The sequence below is a fragment of the Octodon degus genome, unplaced genomic scaffold (genome assembly GCF_000260255.1).
Source record: "Octodon degus isolate 3935 unplaced genomic scaffold, OctDeg1.0 scaffold00096, whole genome shotgun sequence".
NCBI lineage: Eukaryota > Metazoa > Chordata > Mammalia > Rodentia > Octodontidae > Octodon > Octodon degus.
The window spans coordinates 9,868,115-9,889,828 of NW_004524672.1; the positions used below are offsets into that span (position 1 = coordinate 9,868,115).

At 42.0% G+C, this 21,714-nt stretch overlaps 1 protein-coding gene and 2 non-coding genes across 5 annotated transcripts in view; 2 read left to right on the top strand and 1 right to left on the bottom strand.

Annotated features, from left to right (window-relative positions):
- The first annotated feature begins 86 nt into the window (after positions 1–86).
- Nhej1 (non-homologous end joining factor 1) overlaps positions 87–21,714 on the top strand; it is an 89,426-nt gene continuing 67,798 nt past the window's right edge. Inside the window, exons 1-6 of one of the 3 annotated variants that reach the window (XM_023723120.1) lie at positions 87–168; positions 3,351–3,527; positions 4,267–4,479; positions 11,711–11,849; positions 12,433–12,491; positions 14,402–14,464. In XM_023723120.1, the coding sequence (XP_023578888.1) occupies positions 3,351–3,527; positions 4,267–4,479; positions 11,711–11,849; positions 12,433–12,491; positions 14,402–14,464 (651 nt within the window). In that variant the 5' untranslated portion in view covers positions 87–168. The other 2 variants (XM_023723121.1, XM_004638203.2) reach the window with 2 other exon arrangements.
- Positions 2,373–2,479, top strand: LOC111818588. The gene has a single exon (XR_002822544.1). It is a non-coding gene; the product is annotated as a U6 spliceosomal RNA (small nuclear RNA).
- Positions 10,866–10,972, bottom strand: LOC111818590. Its single transcript, XR_002822546.1, has one exon. It is a non-coding gene; the product is annotated as a U6 spliceosomal RNA (small nuclear RNA).

Below are 21,714 nucleotides of genomic sequence, written 5' to 3' on the forward strand. Positions count from 1 at the left end.
ATTAGCCCCGTCGGTACCTAAGCCCCACCCCCGGCAGGCCTGGGCCCCGCCCCTGAAGCCCAAGGCCCCGCCCCTGTGGCGGGGACCGTCTTGTACTGTAGGCCTTTCAGGTTGCACCAGCAGGAGGGCCTGCCGCGAGGGGGGTGGGAACTTTTTCAGCTGCTGAAGGTAGGTGGGGTCCGGCTTGCGACCTGGGCTAGGGCCTGCCGAGCGAGGAGTTGTGCGAAGCCAGCGGGTTGGGGCTGGCACCGACATTTCCTCCCAGAAGGGACCGCGCACTACGGGGTCTCTGGGGCCGGCCGATCTCCCGGAGCGGGCGGGGCCGCGCGTGCGCAGTCCTCGCCGGAGAGTGCGGCGCTCGAGGGCTTCTCTGTGACTCTTTCTTGGGTGGGTTCCTTGGCGTAGCGGTGCTGCTGTGGTCGTCTGGGTTACACCCCAGCCGCCCTTAGTGCAGCCGGTGCTGTAGAAATGGAAAGGCGGACAGCAAAGCTCTTCTAGGAAGGGCGGATGGAAATGACGCTGGGTGCAGCTCGGGGTTGGGCTGTAGTTGTGGGACCGGAGTTTCGTCCTCTCCCTGGGGACAGGGCGTGGCCTGGCCTGGTCGTCTCTGGGGCTCTGTTGCCCTCTTCAGGGGGTGGGGGGAACTACCATGAGGGGCCCTGGCTGAGGGGTGGCGCTTGCTGCAAACACCAGTTCTCAGTGGACTCCACGCCTGCGGTTGCCTGCGGTTGCCCTTCGCGTGCCGGTTTATTCAGGAATCTTAAACTGGTAAATGTGGTTAACGTGAATGTTAAAGGCGGCCTTGAAGAACAAAATGAAATTTAGAAGAAAAAAAAAAAAAGAAAAAGTGAAATTTAGAGGCCTCAAATTTAAAACGGGCTTGTGTGGTGCGAGCAGCCAACCTGGGTCTGGTGCTGAATGTTTGAGGCCTTTTTAGTTTTGCAGTACTGGCGATTGAGCCCAGGACCTTAACGTTGAACTACACATTCCTGTTCTTTTTTATTTTAAAACAAGGTCTCATAAAGTCACGAGGTATCCCAGGCTTGGCTTAAATTTGGGAACTTCCTGCCTCAGCCTCCCAGAATGCTGGGATTACAGGTGTCAGCCACAGTCCTTGGCTTTTCAGACACTTTCACACCACTTTTCCCTGGAAAAAATTTCAACCATCCTCTTTCTTTAAATAAAAAGCATCAATTTGAGGTTCTGACCCTTCAAACTTTCCAAAAAGGTGCCAGGATGGCAAACCCCTCCACGCATCCTGGAGAGTGCCTCTGAGGGAAATGAAAGAGCTGGGCAGCTTCACATACTACTGTGATCTTTGGCCGTGGAGATCTCTTGTCCAGGCAAAACTGATCTAGCTGCCCCTTCCACTCTGTAGGAACAGTGTGTGGGAAATGTAAGAGAAATGCCCTCTCCAAACCAAGGTTTTGAGGCGCAACAAGTGACAGCAAGCATGGGTACAGTCTTGAGTCGCTTAAGATGGAGATGTTTCATCATTGTATGGCTTCCAGATCAAGTGAGCATGCAAGTTTTAGTTCAGTATAAAGCTGTTGAATCAGCTCCACTTGTGGTGAGACAAATTATTTTACCAGCTCATTAATCCACCTAGGTATGAGCAAAGACACAGTGTTTTTAGTTGTCAAAGGAAGACTACAAAAGGGAGAGATATCAGTATGTGAGCCCCTACAGTGTGGATGCAAACTAGAGTGTGGTCGTGATGTCAGTAGGCCATATAGTCTATGGGACCACTGTTGTATATGTAGTCTTGTTACTGGCTGAAATATTCTTATATGGCATGTCTGTATGTATATTCCACCTATCTAGTGAAAAATAGTCATAAATTAAGTGATGTCACAAGGCCATATCTTGAAAACTATATTATAGTTGAAAGAACAGTGGTTTGGACTGATTTAGAAATGATTGTGTTAATCAGACTTAATTTCATTATTGTCTTCATATCCTAAGTTTTTACCTCTTGGTACTTCTCTTCATTTTGCATTTATTGACTAAAATAATGAAGGAAACTACCACTTTTTTTTTAAACACAGGAAAAATAATCAAAATTCTCTTGTCAAGCAGCCATAGTTATTGAATATCTATTAAGCTACCTAGGGTAGCAGTTCAGGCAGGAAAGTTCCAGAAGTTTCTAGCTGCACAGAGGGCATGTGATCATTGGTGGCTGTGCCTTGAGGTGGGGACATGAAGGATGAGTTAGTGGAAGTTAATTCTCTTCCTCTCTGATGTGCAGTGTTTTGTATTTATGACTTTCTGGTCATTTGCTGAAAAGGGATTTGAGTTTTTAATTTGCTTCTGGATGCAGAACTTACTAACTTTTTTGTGTGCCATTGTTGCCCTTAAGAATTGGTGATAGGGTGCTCACTTCGGCAGCACATATACTAAAATTGGAACGATACAGAGAAGATTAGCATGGCCCCTGCGCAAGGATGACATGCAAATTCGTGAAGCAGTCCATATTTAAAAAAAAAAAAATTGGTGATAGGGCCAGCCAGATAGCTCAGCAGACTGAAAGGCCTGCTTCAGCAGAGTACAGTGGCCGGGTTCAATCCAGGTGTGCTGTGCCGCTCCTGCTCCTGGGACATGCTGAGAAGGCAGTTGAGACTGGGTGTGGTGGCATGTGCCTGTAATCTCAGCACTTGGGAGGCTGAAAACAGGAGGAGTCCTATCTATGTAGTGAGTCCGATCTATGTAGTGAAACTCTGTAAATCCTGTAGATCCTGTAGACCCTGTCCTAAATACCAAAAAGAAGAAAAATAAAACAAAAACCAGAAATATGCTAAGGCTTAAACACTGTAGGAGAAAGGTAATTTCTCTTCTGTCCTGACCTGTCCTATCCTGTCCTATCCTGTCCTATCCTGTCCTGTTCTGTCCTGTCCTTTCTTACCTCCCCTCTTCCCTCCTATTTTCTACCTCCTCCTTTCTCCCTTCCCTCCGTCTCTTATCACTGGAGGTTAAATCTAAGGCCTTAACACTAAGCTACATCCCCAGCCCTCTTTCTTATTTTTCTATTTTGAGGCACAGTCTCAGTAAGATACCTGGGCTGGGCTCAAACTTCTTATCCTTTTATTTCAACCTCCCAGAGTACTGGCATAGGCATGTACCACCACATGCCCTGCCAAAAGAGATATTTTATTTACTCTTAATGTAGAAAAAAAATGAGTGGCCCAAACTGATGCTCAACTGGTTGGCTAAAGGGGAGACTATGAGTCCACACCATCTATGTTATTTAGGAGGATTTTCACAAGATCTTAGTTGCTATAGGGTTGTTTGGGTGATGCCCTCACAGGCCTGTTGTCCTGAAGACAATTGGCTAAATTAAACCTTTCCTGCAGATGGAGGAGCTGGAGCAAGGCCTGTTGCAGCAGCCATGGGCATGGCTACAGCTCACTGAGAACTCCCTCTTGGCCAAGGCTTATATCACCAAGCAGGGCTATGCCTTGCTGGTTTCAAATCTTCAGCAGGTGTGGCATGAGCAAATGGATACTAGTGAGGTGAGCCAGCGAGCCAAGGTAAGTGTGAAGAGAAGTAGCGCTCTGGGCTGGAGTGGGGTAAGATTCCTTCGAAGCAGAGGTCAGGAGCATTAACATTATCTGGCTTGATTGCCTGTAAATTGGCAAGGAAAGCTGGGATTGGACTGGCACAATTACAGTTGTAGGTTGAATATTTCTAATATGAAAACCTGAAATTCAAAATATGTTCCAAAATGGAAAATTTGTAAGCTTTAGCACTCAAAAAGTTTCAAATTTTAGAGCATTCAGGTTTTAGATTTTGGGATTAAGGTTGCTCAGTGGGTACAGTCTGTACATATACTTCAAAATCCAGGAAACTCTGAAATCCAAAGTACTTTGGTCCCAAGTATCTCAGATAGGGGGTATTCAGCCTGTAAGTATAAGATGTCTTACACTTATACTTTCAGTCTTGGAATCTTTTCTAGTGCATGTGTGAGAGATTGTGTGTGTGTGTGTGTGTGTGTGTGTGTGTGTGTGTGTGTGTATGTCTTTCTATATGTTTGACAATGTGAGCTTTATTATTTGAACTCTACAAACCTGTAAATTGATCTTACCAAGCTGGAATTGTGAAGTAGGCCAACTGACTTATCTCTGTGATTCCTTTCTGTGTTCTTTTTTGTTCCCATGTTTTCTTTCTCTCTCTCATCCTCTCATGTCCATGTTAGCCAGAACCTCCCCTTGCTGTTGCTCACAAGGAGTCTGTTTTAGAACCCTCATTCAGTATAAATGTTCTCTTTAGGAGCTGAATAAGCGCCTGACTGCACCCCCTGCGGCTTTTCTCTGTCATTTGGATAATCTGCTTCAACCGTTGTTGAAAGATGGTGCCCAACCTGATGAAGCTGCTTTCTCCTGTGATCATGGGGCAGAGGCACTGATTCTCCGAGTGCGGAGCGAGCTCTCTGGCCTCCCCTTCTATTGGCGTTTTCACTGCAGCCTGGCTAGTCCTTCCCTGGTAAGTGCAGTTCAGATAGAGGGGGGAATAGCTACTTGAGATGAAGTTTTAGGTGCTATTATAGTTTGTGAGGCCTATTTACAATTCTTGTCCAATCAGGAAACTGCCATTAACTAGATAGGAGGCAAAAAGGATTCTTGGCTGGTATATCCTTGCTTTGCAAAGGCAGCAGAGTTTGAACCTACATACTTTGTTAGATGACTTTATTCATTAATTTATTTACTAAATGTTTATTTACTAAACATTTATAAGCATTACTTATATGCTAATTATTTGGCATCCTGAGAAGAAATAATATGGTCTCTTCCTGGAGTTTATAACCTAGTAAGATGACAGATAGGAAATTCTGGTATAGTGTGATAAGTTCTTTCCCCGAGGCAGGCCGAGGGTGGCTAGAGGAACAGAAAATCTCTTTAAGAGACTTTCTTTCCTTCTTTTTTTCTTTCCCTCTCCTTCTCCCTCCTTCTCCCCTGTCCTTCCCCCTTTTTCTCCCCCTTTTCCTCCTCCCCCTCCTCCTTTCCTCTCCCTCTCTCTTTTGAGACAGTCTCACTGTGTAGCCCAGGCTGACCTCAAACTTGTACTCCTGTCTAGCCTTCTGAGTGCTAGGATTATAGGCATATAGCACCATACTTTGCTTGAGGAAAGAATTTCTGAGCTGAATTGTGACAATAAATAGAAAGTAGTAGGAAGAAAATAAAGAGAAGAATCATTGTAGGCAGAGAGTGTGGAGATGCATTAAGTGTGGGACAAGTTCAGAAACTTCATGACTGTAGGATGGAGAGGAAGATGCAAGAGATGAGGCAGGCAGTGGTCAAGTCATGAAGGACTCAATGAATTTGAATTTTGTCTCATAAGCAATAGAGATTTGTTGAAAAATTTAAAGCAAGGGTTTAACATGATCCAGTTTGTGCTTATCAAAAACATGGAAAAAGAAAAACCAGAAAGAAAAAAACACTCCAGCAAGAGGGTAGGTTATGTACCAGTGACTCTGAGCATCGCCTCATCTTGTGGTCCTTGGACTTTCCTGAACGATATATATTATTACCCTCACTCTTCAGAGCAGGAGACTTAAGTTGGTGATAGCTCTGTCCATGGTTGTCCTGTTTATAAATGAATGAGCTGAATTTGACCTCTGGCTTGGCCTAGTCTGAAATCACACTCTCAGGGGTTAGGAAGATCGTGCCTTCTTCTCACTTATAGCTTTAGTGCCCAAGTGCTTATATTAGAAAGGAAGAGTGGGCATTGAGAGGTAGTTGACAGGTAGGGCTGGTTTCAGTTTGTAACACTTAGAAACAAGGGGCCCCTGTGGGAACCCAGGAGTGTGGTTTTATCAGCAGAGAGATCTATAGAAAGTGACCCAGATCCTGTCTTTAGCTGGGTGTGGTGCTTTGACATCTCTACAAAAAGAACAGGACAAAGGACCTGTTGAGAAACTACTTACTGATGTTTAGTTTTTATCTGGAACTTTGTAAAAGTAGCCTGGAATGCTGGAGGAACTGCTTCTCATGAATTCCAAAGGCCCACTGACAGGTGCTTAACATACAATCATCACTCACATTCGTTGATTTTAATTGATTTATCAAAAATCTTCATCCTGAATTCTTTCACTCAAGGTGGAAGCTAAGAAAGACACCATCTGATATCGTTAGGGGCCAGGGAGATAGCTCAGTAGAATAAGTGCTTGCCTGGCAAGCGCAGGGTCCTGAGTTCAATGCCTGATCATGAAGAAAAAAAAAAACAAAAAACTTCCTGCTTTTGATAGACTCATCCGAAACCCTAAGACTTTTTTAAAGTGACACCAGGGGGCACTATTACCCTAGTAATGTTTATTCTGAGCTGAAAACTTGGGTACCTTTTGGGAATTTCTGGTGATAGTCTCATTTTGCATTATACAACTCTACAAATTCCCAATACTGTGACTGGGCAGCTGTCATGGGTCTGATAGGCTCTAAAATTTCTTCTTTTAAAAAAATACTAGTGTCTTGGAGTGCCCTAAGTATAGAGTACTTGGCTAGTGTGTGCCAGGCCCTGGGATTGATCCCCAGCACCAGAAAAAGAAATACAGTGAAGATCACTTGCATAATCATATTTTTTGTAAAATAATAGTATGATTTTATTTATTGTTTTTGAGACAAGGCCTCACTATATAGTTCAGGCTAGCTTTAAACTCACGTCATTCCTCCTGCCTGAGCCATCCAAGTGCTGGGACTGTAGACATGTGCCACCATACCTGGATGTATAGTAATGTTGTAATTGAAGAAAAATGTAAAAAAATACTAGCTTTTCTGGCATAGTCTTCTAAGTGAGGAGCCATAATAAAGAAGGATGCAAAAGTATTTAGAGAAGGATGAGTTTTGATTGGCTGTGGGAAGACATTGGCTTGAACAGCTGATGAACTACTGTCCTTTAAGTTAAAATAAAGTACTTATTTATTTAGTCTTTTTGAGACAGGTCCTCACTATGTAGTTCAGGCTGGCCTTGAGCTCACTTTGTAGCTCAGGTTGGTTTTGAACTCACAATGATCCTCCTGCCTTAGCCTCCCAAGTGCTGGGACTACAGGCTTACGCCACCATACCCAGTCTTAAAATACTTACCATTAAAAAAGGAAAAGGAGGACTGTCATGCCAGGGAAACCCCAAACCCAAGGAAGCCTTGCGGGAAAAAGTTAGAGCCCTGAACACTGGCGAGGATGTAGGTGGATACTATTTCAGCTTGTGTGTGCATCTGTGAAGTCACACTGTTATAATTTTTGTTTATTTCTCATTCCTGTGATAGTTTTCATTTACTTTTTTTTTTTCTGAATGGGGCCATTCCTGCCCAAAGCAAACATTTCAGACAACATTTAAAGATATACAGTGAAAATAAAAAAAGATCTTTTTTCTTCCTTTTCTAGTCTTTCATTTTCCTTCTCTAAAGCAATCTGTGATAACTGCTTTGTGTGACTTCTTTTTTTAAAAATTTTACTTATTTATTTGTGTGTGTGTGTGTGTGTGTGTGTGTGTGTGGCCAGCTCAGCCCACCAGGGTGCGGAGTTGGCTGACATGTGGTGCTGGGGGATTGAACCATGGTCCCTGTGCTTTGCTAAGCTTGTTCTAAGTAGGTGCTTTAGACCACTGAGCCAGCTCACCAGCCCGTGTGACTTCTTAAGAAAAGGTACATATAGAGTGTGCTTATGTGTGACTTTGGAGGCTGGCTTAGTACCTGTAATCCCAGCACTCAGGAGACTGAGGCAGGAGGGTTGCTATTAGTTTGAGGCCAGACAGGACTACAAAGTGAGCTTAAGACCAGTCTGAACTACATAGTGAAACCCTGTCTCAAAAAACCCCAAAATAAGAAAGTGTGACTTGGGTATAAACTCAGACAATCAAATACTTATCTGTATATATGTACATATGTTTACACATGGTGTCATGCTGTACCCACTGCTCAGTGTCTTGACTTTTCTACTTACAGAATTTAGAGATCATTTATATTAGTGTATTTAGAAGACTTACCTTTATAATTTTAGCAGCAGTGTGGCATTTACATAATAGTTGTATTAATATGTATTTAATTGTTCTACTTCGTTGTGTGCTAAACAGTGATTACTGTGGTAATCATTTCTACTATGTGTAAATGTATGAATAAATTTCTGGAAATAAATACCTAGGACAATAAGTATTTGTGTCTTTAATCCATTTACTCATACTAAATTGTCTTCAGGGACATTTGCAGCTTAACTCAATAAAGGTAAATAGGAAAATATCTATTTCCCTGCAGCTACTACCACATAATGTGTTCCTACTCCAAATTTAATGGTTAGGTCTCTGCAGGATATTAAGAAATGTATAGGGCTGGGGATATAGCTCAGTGGCACAGCACTTGCCTGGCAAGTGTGAAGTTTTGAGTTCCATTCCCAGTACCAAACAAACTAAGAAATGTGTAAGACTTTGCGTTTCTAGGTCTCTGCTCTTTTTGTTCGGTGTTTTTGAGACAGGGTTTTACTGTAGAGTCTAGGCAGGCCTCAAACTTTTGTGATCCTCTTGCCTCAGGCTTCTGAGTGCTGGGGAGTGGGGGGGGGTGTCTGTTTTATAACTCTGAGCTCATCTTGACTTCTCCTCATCTAGTCTTTCTATTATGTGATCTTTCTAGTATCTGCTTCAATTTTTTTTTTTTTTTTTTTTTTTTTTTCAAGAACCGGGGATTGAACTCAGGCCCCTGCGCTTGCCAGGCAAGCACGTATTCCACTGAGCCATCTCCCTGGCCCCACTACTTTAATTTTTGATATTTCTATATTTCGACTTTAAATTTGTCACTCTGTTGTCTACTTTTTGATAGCTAAGAATTATATCCCAGATTTCTTAGCGGTAGAATGTTCACCAGCTTGGAACCAGCAGACTTGATTTTGTAATTAGCCCCTCCACTTTCAGACTTTTACTGTTTTGGATAGGTATGGAAATTTTATTATTCAGTTTCTTCACCTGTGAAATGGAGATACCACTTACAACCTTACTATGAACGTGTGAGTATTAAGAATATTTGTAACATTACATTATGATTATAGTGGGATTGCAACCCTCCAGCTCCCTACTATTTCTTTTTGAAGAAGAAAAGGACTGTGGTGCACACCTGTAATCCCAGCACTTGGGAAGCTAAGGCAAGAGGATTGTTGTGAGTTCAAGGCCAGGCTGGGATATAAAGTAGGCTCCAGGCCAGCCTGAATTGCATAATGAGAATCTATCTCAAAAAGACAAAAAAAAAAAAAAAAAAAAAAAAAAAAAAAAAAAAAAAAAAAAAAAAAAAAAAAAAAAAGATGCTGCCAGAGCCAGGACTCAAATCTGTCACTTAATCCAGGTCCATTGCCTATTTCACTGTGTGAGCGGATATAATTCATCTGGGGGTTGATAACTAAGAGTTCTCTTTCCTGCCTGGGACATGTGAACATTTCTGTGGGCAATCAAGAAATTTGGGGAGAAGTTGTGAGTGTTTCCTTTGGAAAAGATAGAAAATGTCTGCTTCTTTATCCATAATATTTTCTGACCCTTTAACTGTTGTAGCTCTTTGAGTACAGGGGTCTCAGAGAACATAGGAGCCCCCTGTAGGTTTGGGTCAAATTGTGTTGCTTCCTCTTTTGCTGTCTGTCCTGGGAATCTAGTCCTGGAACTGTGTCAGGATAGTTCGAGATTGAGATACGCTGTGTGACAGAAAGAAGTGAGAGGAGTCTACTCCTTGACCTCACTTTTGGTCTTCTACTCTGTGCTAGCACCCTGTGTTTCTTAGGTGCTGGTGCTGCTACAAGAGTTGTTGGCACTAGCCCATCTCTCAGCCCACCTCCTTACATCTAGATTTTTCTAGATAAATGTGGAAAAAAAGTGTTTTCCTCATAATTTGAGTCATACACAAGAAGGGTTTTAGTGATAACTTTTACCTAGGAAATTAATTTTTAAAATGAAAGCATGAGATCTAAGGAGGTCCAAACTTCTGATCCTGATCCAGATGAGTGTGACTTATATATCTTGAATGGAACATTTTGGTCCCTTATTTCAAATCCCTTGGGATGTCTTGTCTAAAGTGCTCCTTTTTTGATCTAGGGCAGGGGTTGGCATTCTATGGCCAGCGGGCCACATCTGGCTCACTGCCTGTTTTTGTAAAGTTGTATTGGAATGCAGCCACCTCATTTGTTTACATATTGTCTGTGGCTGCCTTTGCATGCCACAAGAGCAAAGTTGAGTAGTTGCAGCAGGGACTCCATGGGCCACAGAGCTGAAAATACTGACTTTCTGACTTGTTCTGAAGAAAGCCTGCTGACCCTGATTTCTTTAGTTCATCTCCTTGAGGGAAGGAAAAGGAGTTTTGATAATATCCCCTAGCCACAAACAAGTTTTGGTTTTAGTGATTTTCTTTGCTAGGCTGATGGATGCATTACATAGGTGAATGAAATGATTATTCCTTGTCTATGATAGTACTGCCTTAACTGCTCTGCAGAATGGCTCTGCTTGTATTCTTTTTCTACTGTTATTATTTTTTTAAGAGAAAAAAACCCAGAATTTCAAAACAAGATAGGACAATAGCAATAGTTAATACATTGCATATTTTTTGTCAATCTTTATCCATCAATTTCTATCTTCATTTTTATTTTGCACACAGTAGTGACACTAAATATTTATTATAGTCTCATCATTAAAATTCATGTCTTCAATATATTTTATTTACAATGTGCATTGAAAATGTCACAAATAACAAAACATTCCCCAAATTTGAAATTAAGTAAACTAACAATTATAAAAACAATACTTCAAAATAAATTTTGTCATTCTTGAATGGCACCAAAAACCTGTTTGTCTACCCTAAATTTCATGTTTATAACTCTTCTAAGAAGATTAATGTGGTCGGATATACTTCATCTTAAAAATATGGAACACTTCACGAATTTGCATGTCATCCTTGCGTAGAGGTCATGCTAATCTTCTCTGTATCGTTCCAATTTTAGTATATGTGCTGCCAAAGCTAGCACTGCATTGCATATTGTTATCTTTAAATTAGATACTCAGAGTACAAGATATTGGCATTTAATTGTTTAAATAAAGTTTATCTGCTTGTATTCTTACTGCTTGTTATAAGTAAGGTTTGGATGGGGGGGCTGCTTTATTTCTTTCTAAGTTAGTCTTTGCCACATTTGTGGGAGAAGTTGAATCTCGGGGCTCATTTGGGATATCATCAGCTCTGAAATGTGATTTAAAGAGAAAGAAGTGATATTGTTGAGAAGAGGAAAATGTTGGTTCATTTGGGGTATCATCAGCTCTGAAATGGCTCTTAGTAAATGTCTGGGTCTAATTTGACTTCCAAAACTACTTTCTGTTGACTTCTTCCTTCCTTCTATACTCCTGGTGGCATATTCAGGTTTAGCTGTACCTTTCTCAAAGGTTACTTAGGTCTGCTTTTTATCTCTGAGCCTCTGCTGAAAGTTGAACCAACATTTTCCTCTTCTCAACGATATCACTTCCTTCTCTTTAAATCACAACTCTAAGTTATCGCCTTCTCTAGGCCACACAGAAAACCTTTGAGTCTCTTTAATATACTTAATGATTACATTTGAATTTATGTTTGTATGAATGGACTGCTTGCCAGTAAAACTGTTAAGTTCTTGTGAAAACAATTATTCTTTAGTACTTTTTTTCATAGTATCTAATGCAGGATTGGGGATTATGAGAATCTTGTCTTTTGGCTAACTGAAATCTCTTTTCCATGGAAGGTCTCCCAACATTTGATTCGTCCCCTGATGGGCATGAGTTTGGCATTGCAATGCCACGTGAGGGAGCTAGCAACACTGCTTCGAATGAAAGATCTAGAGATCCAGGACTACCAGGAGAGTGGGGCTACACTGAGCAGAGGTGAGGGGACATTCTTGGGGGAGTTGTGTGAGGAGGGGAACAGTTAGAAAAGCTGGAGGCTCATTTGCATTTGTAGAGTGCTTCCCCCAGAGTGGGTGCTGGGTGCTGACCAGGAACTGGAGGCTGGATTCTAAATGCCACTTCTCTCTGCCTGGAGTACCTGGCCAGGGCTCAAGTGGTCAGTAGAAGCTATAACCAAGTCCAGACATGTCCTAGGCAATGACAAGGAAAGACTGGAAAAGGGCCAACAGCTATACTAAATTGTACTAGGGCAACATGAACTTGGGAGTTTATAAAACTGCATAGCTCTAACTTGAGGCTAAAAATTCCTTTTGACCTTTATCTTTGTGGCAGGAAAATCACTTACAACAGATGGTACCCTGAACCTACCATTTGTTGCCAACTGACCTTTTCTCCTCCTATTTGACCACATTCCTTCAGGTTTTCTTCTCCCATGAGTCTAGGGCTGTGTGCATGTTGCATCTTTCTACTCTTCAAGAAATCCTCGGCTCTGCCCCCTTTAATCTCATAGGTAGGAAGCTCATCTTCAGACTCATATCTTCTCCATCCCTTCTTATTACAGGTCGATTGAAGACGGAACCATTTGAGGAAAATTCTTTCTTGGACAGGTTTTTGGTAGAGGTAATGTATTTATTATTTCTTTTCCCCTTCTACAAACTTGAGCACTCAAAGCACCTGCGTGGTGGCTCTCATTTTGGGTGTTAAGTGACTTGTATGGTTGTAAAGTTCTTTGAGAAAGCTGCTTATAGAAAACCTGATAAAACTTGAGATACAAGGCAAACAGGGGAGGGAAGTGGGAGAGAGTCCCTTCAGCATCCAGTGCAGAGGAAGGTAAAAACCCCAGGCTACCATTTGGGGACTGTCTTGTGGGCACCACAGGCTGTGGAAAATCACAGTGTTTATGCAAGGGGACTGGCAGAGGAATGAATGAGGAGTAGATAATTGTGGCCTGTCAGAAGCTTCTGCCTAGGTTTCCCTTCTAAGGACTGAACTTGGCCAACAGAAATATCTATTGAAGCCAAAAAGTAGGAGTATTAATAATAGTGACCTTTGATAATACCAGTCAATATTGATATTTGCCTTCTCTACCTCTTCTGGGACTTGTTGGTTATATAGTTAGTACCTTAGTATTATTGCTCCATTTTCTAATTATACATGTTGTCCAAGTTGGTACTTCGTTATGTAAGTAAATGATGCTATTATGATATTGTGTTATATATAGATTATTTATAGTTCTTTCATTTGTGATATTTATTTATTTATTTATTTATTTATTTATTTATTTATTTTTGAGACTGGGTCTCACTATGTAGTTCAGCGTGGTCTTGAACTTGCTTATGTAGTACAGGCTGGCCTCAAATTCACAGCGATCATCCTACCTTAGCCTCCCAAGTGCTGGGATTATAGGCACATACCACCATGCCTGGGTTGTTTTTTATTTCCTTGAGACAAGATTTTGCATGCCAGTCCTCCTGCCTCAGCCTTCCAAGTGCTAGGATCACAGGTGGGCACCATCTTTAGAGAATATTTGTATTTTTGTCTTGCCCTCTATACTTGTTTGAAGACTCTCATGGAGGCTTTGTGTTTTGTGCCATCTTTGTACGCCAGACCAGCAGTTTCCCAGAGTTAGGCATAAAGCAGGCATTCTTGGCTTGGAAAACTTCTGTGTCTGCATTGAGCCCTAGTAGCCAGGGCCTTACTGTTAATTGCAATGTATGTGAGGTGAGTGCTCAGTTCATGTACTGAAGCAGGTGTGATTCTGGAGAAGGAAGCATGTATTCATAGGTCCTGAAGCAGTCCCAGTTGTGATACTTTTCTCTGCCATGGCTCTTCCATCTCTAATTTCAGCCTTAAGGGAAGGAAACACAGCAGCCCAGGCAGGTACTGGTGCCCTGCCTCAGACCTTTTGTTAAAGCAGGGCAAGGCTAATTCTCACCCATCTCTGCTGATTGAGCACCTCCTACCTATATGGTTTCCATTCACTTCCCTTCCCTTCTGGACCTTTGACTCTTGTGTCTTTCTGTTTCCACTACGAGAAACGACTTCTAATTTCCCCAAAGCTGTTTTCTCTTGCTTTTATGTCATTGTATACATTCTTCCCTTTATCTAGAGTGCCCAAAGCCCTGGCCTTATCTACCTTGTAAACTTTTTTTTTTTTTTTGCAAGGTCCTGGGGGTTTAACTCAGGAAGTGCTGAGCTACATTTCCAGCCCTTTCTACTTTTTATCTATTTTGTGACATGGTTTCAATAAGTTTCCCAGGCTGGACTCAAACTTGGGGTCCTCCTGCCTCAGTCTGCTAAGTAGCTGGGATTATAGGCGTATACCACTGCACTTGCTTCTATTTGTCTTGTAACATAAGCTTTAGTTTCTTTGGGAGAGCTTTCTCGACTTTCCTCGTAAAGATAATCCTCCCCTGCTATTATAATTGGTTTATACCTCTGTTTTATCACTTGAGACACTGTGGTATACTGTTTATATATGTGTAAGATCATACCTTTTTTTTTTTTTACACTGATCTATGGACTCTTAGGGAGCAAGGAATATGTTAAATGCATTTCTGTATCCCCAGCATGGACCTGAGTGCTTAGAAGAGGTAAGCTCTCAGTAAGTATATGCATGAATATTTTGATAAATCTGTCTAGGATAGTTTTTTGAAAATTGTGGTAATGTGGCTTGTTAAACTGTTGCTTGTTAGACCTATATTCAAGGACTTCTTATTGTCATGGTTTATTTTGCCGCTTTGGACAAATCACTTCTCTCAGAGAAATTTCTCATTTGTGAAATGGGAGACTCATCTTCATGCTATTGGGAGGAGAGAACCCTGAAGAATGGAATGAGAAGGTGTGTAGAACACAGGTGCTAGTGGAGGGTGGATCTTGGTGTTTTGGAATTACTTCAAGAGCTCTGCTCCTCCAGTTTCTGAGTGTAGAGTTTTATAATATATAGAAAGGATTTCCTTCTTTTCTTTTCTTTCTATTTTCTTTTTCATTCCAGGGATTGGACTCAGGACCTTGTACTTGCCAGGCATGCGCTTAAGCCACTGAGCTATCTCCCCAGCCGTCCACATTCCTTAATTTACAGTCTAGAAATCATTCTTGTTTTGCTTTACTGCTTCAGTTGATTATATACACCAATGGGGGAGACTTAAGGGTAGGAATAATGCAAATTCTTATGGCTTCTAGGGTCACTGTATGGTCCTCAGGTATGACCTGGATAGCTACTGTGACTGAAAGGTCTCCTACTGGGACTGCAGAGTTTCTTATACTGCTTTGCAGTTACTGTGCTTGCCTGGGGTCCTACAAACAGGACATAGAAGGGTCATGGGGTCACCCAAGACTGGAATGAGAGGATGTTCCATCAAAATAAGCAACATGGGATAGGAAGATAAACAAACCATGGGGAGAGCTTGGGATGAAGACGAAGAGAGGCCAGACCAATGTCAGAGGGCCATGCGGTCAGTGCCTGGGGTCACTTTTCCTAGTCTTATTAGGCATATTGCTAGGCAGGAGGCCATACACATAGGGCACAGGGGTAGTGGGGGGGCATCTAAGATACTAAGGCTAAGAAAAATATTTCAGAGTTGAACAAGGCTTACTTCCCCATATTTAGTCCTTTTTTTTTTTTCTTCTCTTCATAAGAATCTCTGATTTTTCATTTGTAAGAAACCCAAAGAGGCAATCAATAGTGGCCTAAGTAGAGGAGGAATACTGGCAATGTTGATTCAACTCAAGGCTGGGCAGGGTGGCTGTTTGCATGATCTCACAGAAGGCAGGGTTCCCCTCAGAGGATTTCCTGGGATCAGGGGCTGAGGGACTCCTTTAGAAGCAGGGGTGGGGGGTCCAGGGGCTGGGGACTGCTATGACTGGCAGTAGGAACTGTGCCAAAGAGGAAGTTTAGGATGATGGGCATAGCCCACTCTCAGTCAAGTCCACTGGAGGGAGTTCCTGCCCTTGGCCCTGCCCAGGCCCCTCGCTCTCCATCTGGTTGCTATCAGGCTATGTGGCTGCTGGCAGACTCTTTATTTATTTATCCCAGTGTAATGGGGTGAGGAGGGAGCTGGCCTAAGGCTGGCATTCCGAGGCCATGCCACTGAGCCACAGGCGGTTTGCATGGGTGTGTGAGTCACTGGGGCTGCATGCTGCTCAAACCAGACATGGCTAGGCTCAGGGACAGCATGCAGCCCAAAATAGAGCCCCGCCCTCTGCAGCTGGTAACCTCTGGCTAGGAATCAACCCTTGACACCAGAACCTGGGCAGTTGTGTGAAGTTGGCTTCCTCTGGGTGGGGGCCCTTAGCAGAGAGAGAGATTTTGCAACTCTTTCCTTCTGTCTTCATAAGACTATATTCACCTAGTGATCACTCCATTGCTGTATTCTGAATGCCTTGTAAGATTTATATAATTCATTCCATATAATACATTAAATAAGAAATTGAGGGGCTACAATTAACATTGATTTGACTCAGTATCCTAAATGTAGCCATAGTCATTGTCTCCTGTCTAGTTATAGTACTATCTTTGTTTCTGTCTGGTTGTAGCCTAATTCTAAAGCAGATACTGCATGTGATAAAGATATTTATTGCTGCTCCTAAGAAACTGGAAATCATATCAAAGTCACCTGGGAGAGATGAGTAGATCTTTAAACTGAAAACTAATATCTTGTTAAGTTCTTTCATAAAAGATTCTACCCAGTGTCTGTGGCTCACTTTTTATTCTTTCCTGGCCTCATAACTATTTCTTTCCAGGGTGTGTTCTTGATTCTCTTGCCCTTCATACTCCTTCCCTTTGGTTGTCTTACCCATACACCAGTGTCAAGGGCGTTAGTACCCCACCGACTGCCAGTCTTATATCCCCTCTACGTGAGAAGCCTGGGTTTCTTTCGGCACCCTTGATGTCTCCATCTGGATGTCTCACATATATCACACCCTGGACATATTCAGAATGAATTAGGTACTCCTCTAAGCCTCTCTCTTCCTTTATTCCTTATCTTGAAAAATTATTCATTAACCACTTAGTTTCCTGAGCTAGAAATTTTGGACTTTCTTCTTTGTCTTTTTGTCCAAAACCTATCAGCTATGTTTAGAATATGTGCTTCTTCTCTATGCTGGCTTCCATTACTTTTAGTTAGCCAGTACCTTTTTGGTTTGACCATGCACTAGCCTCCTGACTGCCTCCTTATCCATCCTTTCTCTTAGTTAAACTCACAGTCATGGTAGAGTGATGCCTTTGAAATAGAAACCTGACTATGCCTCTCTCTTGCGTACAGTCCTTTAGTGATTCTTCTAGTGGCCTACAGTCCTTCTAGGCCATAAAAAGCTATTTATGCTTCAGTCCTGCTAACCCCTTTGGCTTGATATGTCCATCTACCTGACAGCTTGTACAATCCATTTGCCTAATATTCTTCTCTCTCCCCTTCAGTGTTCACAATTCAAGTCAAGGCAGGCATCATCGCTCTTGTGAGTCTTCCATTACAACTTTTCCCTCCCTCATTCTGTTCTTCTAGGCAAAGGCACACGACACTGCTACTCTCATAGCCCCTGCACAGCCCTCTGCCTGGGCATTTGTTATAAGAAAGGACTTTAGTGAAGAGAGGATAGGGAGATAGGGACAAATGAGGTGGCCAGTCATTTCCCACTTAGGCTTTTGCCTTATGGTGCCTTGTCCTTCTCAGTATTTATTTATGAATTTGGTACAGGGTCTCACTATACCGCTCCATCTTATAAAGATCTTCCTGTTTTCAGCCTTCCCAGCTCTGGGATTACAGGTGTGTGCCACCATGCCTGATCTCTGTGGCTGGCTTAGTGTACCTGGTGGCAGGGTTGGCATTGCATCTGGTGCCAGGGATCAAACCCTGGTCCCTGCAATTGCCTAAGCAGGCGTTTAGTCCACTGAGCTATCTCACCAGCCCTCAGTATTCTTTTTAACACGGTTTCTATAGCACATCCCTCTTCTGTTTTCCTTCCTATAAGTTGCCTAAGGAGCAGCCTTGCACTGGTACTTTCCCATCACCTCTTCATTGCTGGAGTGCTGGGGACTCAGTCTTTTCTGCTTTTATCTTCTTTTACTCTTTTAGCTGGTCCTATGGCTTTAAATCCTTCCTCGTTGACAAATCCCAAATTTAATCTTCATTAATTCCAGCTAGCCCACTCAGTATTCCATGTGGAAGTTAAATAGAGATCTTGAATGCAACGTATTCAAAACCAAACTTCTAGTTTCACCCTCCCCCAAAACTGCTTTTTCTTTTTTTTTTCAAATTGCTTTTTCAATAACCCAACCTCTTCTGATCTAAGTTGATCAAAACTTTATCCTTTTGATGAAGGATGCTAGAATGTAATTGCTAAAATGTAAGCTCAACAAAGATGATGATTTGTTCTGTGCATTAGTTTATCCCAAGTGCCTCTACACATAGCTCACAGTAAATATCTGATGACTGAATAAAGTAATCAAATCTTTCTACTTTTATTTTCCCCACCTCATTAAAAAGCCATCAAATAACCACCTATTGGTGGCCGTAGACTTGGCTCTACATGTGAGTAGACAGGTATTCTAGTTGGATTGCCATTTCTGTTACTTTTTTTTTTTTTTTTTTTTTTTTTTTTGGCAGAACCAGGGATTGAACTCAGGCTCTTGTGCTTGCCAGGGAAGCACTTATTCCACTGAGCCATCTCCCCGGCCCCTCTTTGACACTTTCTATTGTCTGAAAGGTGATTTCAACTTTGAAGGAAAGTATAAATTTTGATCTTTTGCTTTGAGAGATACTAGAACCTGTTCTGTACAAAGCCAATTAAAAGATCAATGCCTCAACCACCCCCCTCCACAAACAAAACAAAACAAAAAAAATGCCCAAGACACAAAAGAATCAGAATTAAATAAAATCCTGGAAACAAATTTAGTGATAGAACCACAAGCACTCTGTACCCTGTGTGGGCTTAGAGGGGTAGAAGGATTGCCTCTTTACCAGATATGGATGAAGGTAAGGATTATGAGTGTATATTTTTTACTATCTCCTTTGGTCATAATGAAGAAAAGTAAGTCTAGATTAATTTTAAAAAAAAAAGATACCCTGCCATTGTGCAAGTTCTGATCTGGAGAACCTTGCAGTTACTTCATTCTTTCCTTATTCAGTAGTGCTCAGGTGTTCTATAAAAGGCCGTAGCAATGGAGTAACTTGAAAATGCTTGCTATCGGGGCTGGAGAGATGGCTCAGTGGTCTAAGGCACCTACTTAGAACAAGCTTGGCAAAGCATGAGGGACCGCGGTTCGGTCCCCCAGCACCACATGCCAGCCAGCCCCGCCCCCTGGTGGGCTGAGCTGGCCACACACACACACCACACTCTCTCTCTCTCTCTCTCTCTCTCTCTCTCTCTCTCTCTCTCTCTCAAATAAATAAAAAAAAAAATTAAAAAAAAAAAAAAAGAAAATGCTTGCTATCAAAGGCAGACTCAATAAACGGGGCTCCAGGGTACATGCCTGTAATCCCAGCACTTGGAGGCTGAAGTAGGAGGTTCCCCATGAGTTCAAGGCCACCCTGGGCTGCCTAGTGAGTGCAAGGCCAGTCTGAACCGCATAGAAAGGAAAATCTGAACTGGACTTTAATCGCTGGTTCATATTTTGATGTGGAATACATTTTAGATAGGATACAGTTGAACAAGAGATGCAAAATAAAAGTAAGAGGAGGTGAGGGTTAGTAGAAAATGCAGTCAGTAAGATAATAGTAAGGATACATTGTGGGGGCCTTAAATGCTGAGCTGCAGGGGTTGGTGTTTCCTTTGAAGATGTTTCTCAGCTTTTTTCCTGTAATACTGTCTTTCTTGGTTTCTGTAAGCTACATGCCCCCACTCCTGAAACACATTTTGCCCACTTTAATCCTGTTATTAGTATCTGTAGCTTCATGCACTGATTCTCAAACAGAGGCACATCTTAGAAAGGAGATGGAGCACTTCCTTCTAGCAGTTATTAAAGTTCTGACTGGAAAATTGACACAGGAAGGCGACCATGGCTGTGCTTTGCCTGTGTGATCTGAAGAATAGCAGTGCCATTGACAGGCTGGGAAGATCATGGGTGGGGCAGTTAAATCTGATCTTGGGCATAGAGAGCAATGGCTTTTGTTGCTTCAAACACAAATCCATCAGTATGGCTCTGTAGAGTGAAGAATCTCTGGAGGGGGAGGGGCATTTGCATATGTTTCTCATCTATATTTCTTCTGACTTTTGCCTTTTCTTAGGGTTTTTCCCGCTATGATTTTATAGTAACCATTTAGCTGAACTACCAAAGGTGACCACTCCTTCTCTTGTTGGCCTAAGAATGGATAAAAATGCCCCTTCCTTTATTTTCATTTAATAAAGCTCTTAAGGGTTTATATTTTTACAGATAAATTCAGGACTAATTTGAGGGGAAAAGAAATTAATATAGGACATACAAATGGGGTTAAATGACCTGTTTCCAAAGAATGAGTTTCTCATTCTAATAGTGAAGTACTCTCTCATATCCCATATTTTCTTACTCTAAAAAACTCAAAATCAGACATTACAAACTCAGATACCTTCTTGGGCCAGGCATATAACACAAATATGTGTATCAGGCCCAAACATAAGACAATAGAGAGTTGTAAGGGCCTGTGCAAAATGCTGGTATCACTAACTGAGATAGAATAGCACAGTTTAACAGACCACACTAGGGGGATGTGTATTTTACTTCATTCAGTGGAAGTTACCTACTCTTCTGAAATGAAGACTTTTTTCTTCTTGTTTACTTCTACCAAATCCACTGTTAATCTTTCACCCTATCTGCAACATCCATGTAGTTCAGATTTGATTTGTGAGGTCAAGGTAGTTGATGGCTTTTTTTTCTGGCAGCTTTCTTTAGAACTCTTATTAGATAGCCCCAAGCTATCTACAAGGTTAGCTTACGGTTCTAACGTAAGTCTTATGTATCTCCAAAACATTTGTAATGATTCACACAGTTGAGGTTCTTTCGTTTTTCCCTTAGTGGAAGAAAGGTTTCATTAAAGTCCATTCAAGGGTTCTGGGGATGTAGCTCAGTAGTATAGTGCCTACCTGGCAAGCACAAGCCTCTCAGTTTGATTCCCAGACCCTGCCCCCCCAAAAAAAACACCCCCCAAAATTCCATTCAAGCCAGGCATAGTGGCACACACAGATATAATTCCAGGTTCTGGAAGGCAGAGGCAGGAGGATTGCAAGTTCAGGCCCAGCCTGGGTAAGTTAGCAATTTAGCAAAACACTATCTCAAAACAAAAAAATGAAAAGGCCTGGGGTTGTAGCTCAATGTGGAGGCCCTGTCAGTCTGCATTATTGAAAAGAAAAAGTGTACTCATTTAACTATTGCCCTTGAAATTTTATTTATTTATTTATTTATTTGGTACAGAGTCTCACTATGCAGCTTGACTCGTAGTGATCCTCCTGTATCAGCCTCTCAGTGCTGGGATTATAGGTGTGTGCCACCATGCCTGGTTTTGGTCACCCGCATGGAGCACCTGGGCTTCTGGGGCTGGCACGGCATGCAGTACCAGGGATCAAACCCAGGTCCTTGTGCTTGGCAGGTAGGAGTTTAGACCTCTGAACTATCTCCCCAGCCCCACTAGTGTGTTTTAAAGTCCTTAGCCTAGGGTCAGGGAGATAGCTCAGTGGAATAAGTGCTTGCCTGGCAAGCACAAAGTCCTGAGTTCAATCCCTGGTACTGCAAAAAAAGAAAGAAAGAAAGTCCTTAGCTTTGTATTAATTATTGTAACTGTCATACTAACCTGTTTTGAAAATGTCTCATTGCTATTTGTTTCTCAATAAAATTAATTTAAAAAAAGAAAAAGTCCTTAACCTATTTTTAAAAAAT